At 51.6% G+C, this 4,846-nt stretch overlaps 1 protein-coding gene across 1 annotated transcript; it reads left to right on the forward strand.

Annotated features, from left to right (window-relative positions):
- Positions 1 to 183: 183 nt before the first annotated feature.
- Positions 184 to 4,349, forward strand: NPBWR1 (neuropeptides B/W receptor 1). Its single transcript, XM_019548042.1, has 2 exons — positions 184 to 565; positions 1,192 to 4,349. Exon 2 carries the CDS (start codon positions 1,404 to 1,406, stop codon positions 2,406 to 2,408), a length of 1,005 nt encoding a protein of 334 aa, XP_019403587.1. The 5' UTR covers positions 184 to 565; positions 1,192 to 1,403; the 3' UTR covers positions 2,409 to 4,349.
- Positions 4,350 to 4,846: the final 497 nt, after the last annotated feature.

Consider the following 4,846-nt stretch of genomic DNA (forward strand, 5'->3'; position numbering starts at 1 on the left):
TGTGACAGGGCTTGAAGCCTGAAAGGATCCTGTTGGTGAAACCCTGCTAGTGAAGTTCAAAGATGCCCCGATTAAAAACCTGGTGCTCATTTGCCTCGAAGACCGGAGCTCAACCGCGCCAGGCTTAGAGCAAGGGCTTTGCCATTGAAGCCGCGTAATCCGTAGTATCACACTGGCCCCTAGAGGACCTAAGCGAGCGAGTCCCCACTGAAAGGCAGAGCCGGCTTCTCCCCAGGAGCTCGAGGTCTGACGAGACGTGACCGGCGGAGATGGCAACGGGCTGACGAGCCTCCTGCAGCTTTCCGCGCCCGCCCCCGGCCGGGATGTGAAGCCGAGGCGCCGCCGAGCACATGCGGAGCTGGAGGCGAGGGGAGCACGCGGAAAGCCTTGCCCGGAGGCAGAGCTGGCCGGCAGCCCTCGGACGCCGGCGGTCGGAGCGGACTGCTGGGGGCTATGGAGAGGGGGCGGAAGGGCTGCGCTCCCGCGGGCAGCTCCGCCGCAACGCCGGGAGCCGCAGGGCTCGGGCGGAGCCGGTAGCGGGGCGCGCGCCCGGCCGGCAGCGCAGGTAAGAGGGGGAGGGGGCGCTTGGTGCCGGCGTCGGGCAGAAGCGGGGCTGCAGAGGGACCCCCGGGGGCACCTCGTCTAACCCCCGGCCCGAGGCAGCGTCAGCCCCAGCCCCGGCATCCCACACAGAGTTTAGAGGAGCGGGTGGGATGATGGGTAGGGGAGAGGGTGCAAGGGATAAGGGTAGGGGTAGGAGATGAGGTAAGGAGAGGGGTAGGGATGATCCTCCCGTAGGCAGGGGGTGGGACTAGGTTGATCTCTGGAGGGCCCTTCCAGCCCTGTTTCTGTATGTTTTTGCAAAATCCATAATCCACCCTTGGGGTGGGGGGGAGAAAAAACTACCACGGACCCTGACACAGCAGTTGACAAGCCCCCTGAAGTCTGCTGAGCTGCTTGGGTTTTCTTTTCTTCTCTCCCTAGGAGTTTAAATGCGTTCGGTGGCTTTGATCAAAGATCCATTCTTGTGCCACAGGCACCTGCCTAGGAGAGATTGATCATGTTAAGTATGCATGTGTGGTGTGTGTGTGCGCGCACGCGTGTGTGTATATGCGGGCGTGTGTGTGGTGTGCGTGGTGTGTGATTGCCTGACTGATACACACAGTACAGCAGTTCTGTTTGCATTGCCAGGACCTGTAGGGAGTGGAAGGTGAGGACCGCATGGGGTAGTGCACCAGATTGAGAGCCAAGGCTGCGGGCGAGAAGCTGAGCCAAGGACCAGCCAGTGCGCCCTGACAGAAGGGGAGCCTGGGAGGCGGCTTCAGTGCCACTGGCACACAGCCTCTCTCTGGGCTGAGCACAGTCTGGGGCAGATCTGAGACAGTGCCCCAACACCTGGATCCATGGAGAACCTTTCCTCCCTCTCAGAGCTCAACTCATCCTGCGTGGGTGCAGGTGAGGCTGCGGGCTGCCAGGGAAGGTCCCGGGGTGGGTTGAATGTGTCAGACACTCTTCCCATCCCCAACTTCTACATCGCGGTGCCCATCATATACTCAGTGATCTGTGCTGTGGGGCTCACAGGGAACACGGCAGTCATCTATGTGATCCTCAAAGCCCCCAAGATGAAGACAGTGACCAACATCTTCATCCTGAACCTGGCCATTGCTGATGAGCTTTTTACCCTGGTGCTGCCCATCAACATCGCAGACTACCTGCTGTTGCAGTGGCCCTTCGGTGAGTTCATGTGCAAGCTGATCATCTCCATCGACCAGTACAACACCTTCTCCAGCATTTACTTCCTGACCGTCATGAGCATCGACCGCTACCTGGTAGTGGTGGCTACCATCAAGTCCAAGCAGGTGGCCTATCGCACCTACCGTGCAGCCAAGATTGTGAGCCTGGGCGTCTGGGCCTTGGTTACGGTCATCATCTTGCCCTTTGCTGTGTTTGCCAAGATCCACACAGAGCAGGGCCGCCCGCAGTGCGTTTTTGTGTTCCCGCAGCCAGAGAGCTTGTGGTGGAAGGCCAGCCGCATTTACACCCTCCTGCTGGGCTTCGCCATCCCAGTCTCCACCACCTGTGTCCTCTACTCAGCCATGCTCTTCCGCCTGCGCCGCCTGCACCTGCACAGCCACGCCAAGGCCCTGGACAAGGCCAAGAAGCGAGTGACGCTGATGGTACTGGTCATCCTGGCTGTATGCCTCTTCTGCTGGACCCCCTACCACCTCAGCACTGTGGTGGCACTCACTACTGACATCCCACAGACACCGCTGGTCATTGGCATCTCCTACTTCATCACCAGCCTCAGCTATGCCAACAGCTGCCTCAATCCCTTTCTCTATGCCTTCCTGGACGACAGTTTCCGGAAGAGTTTCCGTAAGCTGCTGGACTGCGGGACATCCTCGTAGCACGCCCCAAATCTCTACCCGCCCGCCATCACCCCTGCACTCCATGCCGGTGCTCCCCTGGCAGGTCCTGAACAACCACTGCTGTACTGCAGGGCTGTGGGAGGGCTGCCAAGCACTGGCCCAGCAGTGACTCCACTCAGACCTGCAGCATGAGGGAGGCTTTCCCTTCTGCATGGGGAGGAGTCCGCCTCCTAACCAGAGTTTGCTGAGGGAAGCAAAGCCCAAATGCTTTGCCATCTGTGCTGCGGGGCAGAGAGAGGGAGGAGGAGGGGGATGCCTCGCTCAGCCAAATCTTAAGCCTCCTGGGTTTAGAGGTGCAGCACTTGCAACTCCCCTATTTCTCAGCCCCACACCACTGAAAAAGGAGTCCACACTGCGGAGTGAGAAGGGGGTTCATTGTGAGCAGCACTCAGGTTTCATTCATGACAAGACTGGGTGGGAACAGGATTTCTTAAAACCCCTCACTTCCCCCACTGAAAGGCAGCCAAGGACTATTAGGGATAGTGCCTGCTCACTCTGGACTCAGTCTGGCTCAGGATTGCGTAGAGTCAGAGAGAAGCAGGGCTGGAAAGCACTTCATCTGGTCCAAGCCCCAATCTGAGTGTCAGCTACAATCCTAACAGGAGGTCACCTCATTTCAAAGGCAGTGTTTCATTTAAGAAACTGAAAGCCTGGAGTCAGTTCAGCTTCTTTCTTTTAAACACAAAACCTAAACATGCCCAGTAAAGTGCCTGTGAAGTGCCACTGCCTTCCCCCACTCCAATAGTTGGAGAGCTTGCCCAGCTCAGAGAGAGCACGCAGACTCGTGCAAGCAATTTGGTGTGTGCTCAGAGCCACCTGTTGGTTGAGGGGAAGGTTTCAACACAGCGATTATTCTGTATTCCCATGGGTTTGGCTCCCATCAAGGGTTACTTTGAAGTGTAGTTCCTTCATCTAGAGCCTGGTCCATATGCTTTCACACAAAGGATTTTTCTTTCTTACAAAGGCTTAAATCTCAGAGGTAATTCTCAATATAGCCCCCTACTTCAGAGTTTAGTCATTTTAAAGCCATAAAAAGATAACACAACAAACCCATTTTCCCCCTGAGTTACCCTTAACATGTTAAGATTAATACCACTACTAAAAGAACTAAGACAGGTTTTCAAGACTTTTGCTCTGCGTTTATAAAACTTTTCTTTTCTCTTACCTTGGGCAATGAAAGGAAAGCGCTGGGCTTCAGTTTCAACAACTCTGCATGCTCAGAAACTGAAGGGAAGATTCACTCATCTCTTCTCCTAGCTAAACACAGAAAACAGACTTGAAATAGACTTTGTAAAAAAATGGTTGTAACCATATAAGATTTTGCAATTTGTGAAGGCTGTGGTCTGGTGTACAAGCAATTTGTACTGAGGTAGCACAAAATTGTCTGAGTTGGAGATGAGGACTCCCACCAGTCTGGATGGTGTGGTATTAACAGAGATGAAACTTACAATATATATTCAAATAGAATTATTACGATCATTTTTTGCCCCTAGAACTAAAAGCCTACAGAAGATCCTACTTAGAGAGCAATAAAACTAACATTTTTCTCTCGGGTATAGTAGAGATACTGGGTTTTTTTCTGGAACAAGAGTGGTCATAGCATGTTATTTTACATTATCCAAATTAAACAAACAAATAAATAAAAAGACCTGTACTTTAAAAGCTGAATGTTTGGGAAACACATTAAGCCAGTTCTTCTCAGGGTGGCATTTTCCAACTAATTTGCAAGACCTATTCACACTTTTCATATGCATGGTGCCCACAACCTGCAAATTAATGCTTGTTTATGTAAAGTTATGCAAATTTACCTGATAGTTGGAAATGTAAAAAAACTTATTCAGTTAGACTGTAACCCTTTTCAGAATTGCTAATAATGTATTAAGAGCATGGTGTGTCTGCATATTGCTTTCAACTGCTGCATTCAAATTAAAAACATTATTCTACATTTTAAGGGCACTCCAATTTATTAAATGTAAGTCTGTCTGTAATAGCAAACAAGTAACTCTATGTAATATACATTTAGGTCTGAATTCAACCTCTACTTCTGCAGGGGTGGAGGTTTCCCTGAAAGCAGAACTGTCGCATTTCCACTACACGGTAGGGGAGGATAGGGATCACAGAAGGGTTTCATAATCCTAGGATAGTACAGAACTCAAGTCTAAAGGTGTCCTCTGTATGCCAGTACATGGGACTTCCTCCATAAACAGAATAGAAGTTCTATAGGCTTATGAAGGTTTCTAATACCTCTGGCAGCCCCTCTTCAAACAAACCCCTGAATAAAAATTTTGTCTGTAGTTTACAGGGATTATGCAAACTACGGAACACCACCACCACCACAGAGAGCTAGGCTAGTTGCAAAATCTGTTCTTATCAACATCCTAAAGCTCTCCAAGACATTCAGTGCCTGTACTAATAGC

Source organism: Crocodylus porosus, unplaced genomic scaffold (genome assembly GCF_001723895.1).
Source record: "Crocodylus porosus isolate Cpor-Errol unplaced genomic scaffold, CroPor_comp1, whole genome shotgun sequence".
Taxonomy (NCBI): domain Eukaryota; kingdom Metazoa; phylum Chordata; order Crocodylia; family Crocodylidae; genus Crocodylus; species Crocodylus porosus.

What these genes read in the sequence shown, in the direction of transcription:
- NPBWR1 (XM_019548042.1), top strand. Translation starts at nt 1,404, where the DNA reads ATGGAGAACCTTTCCTCCCTCTCAGAGCTCAACTCATCCTGCGTGGGT.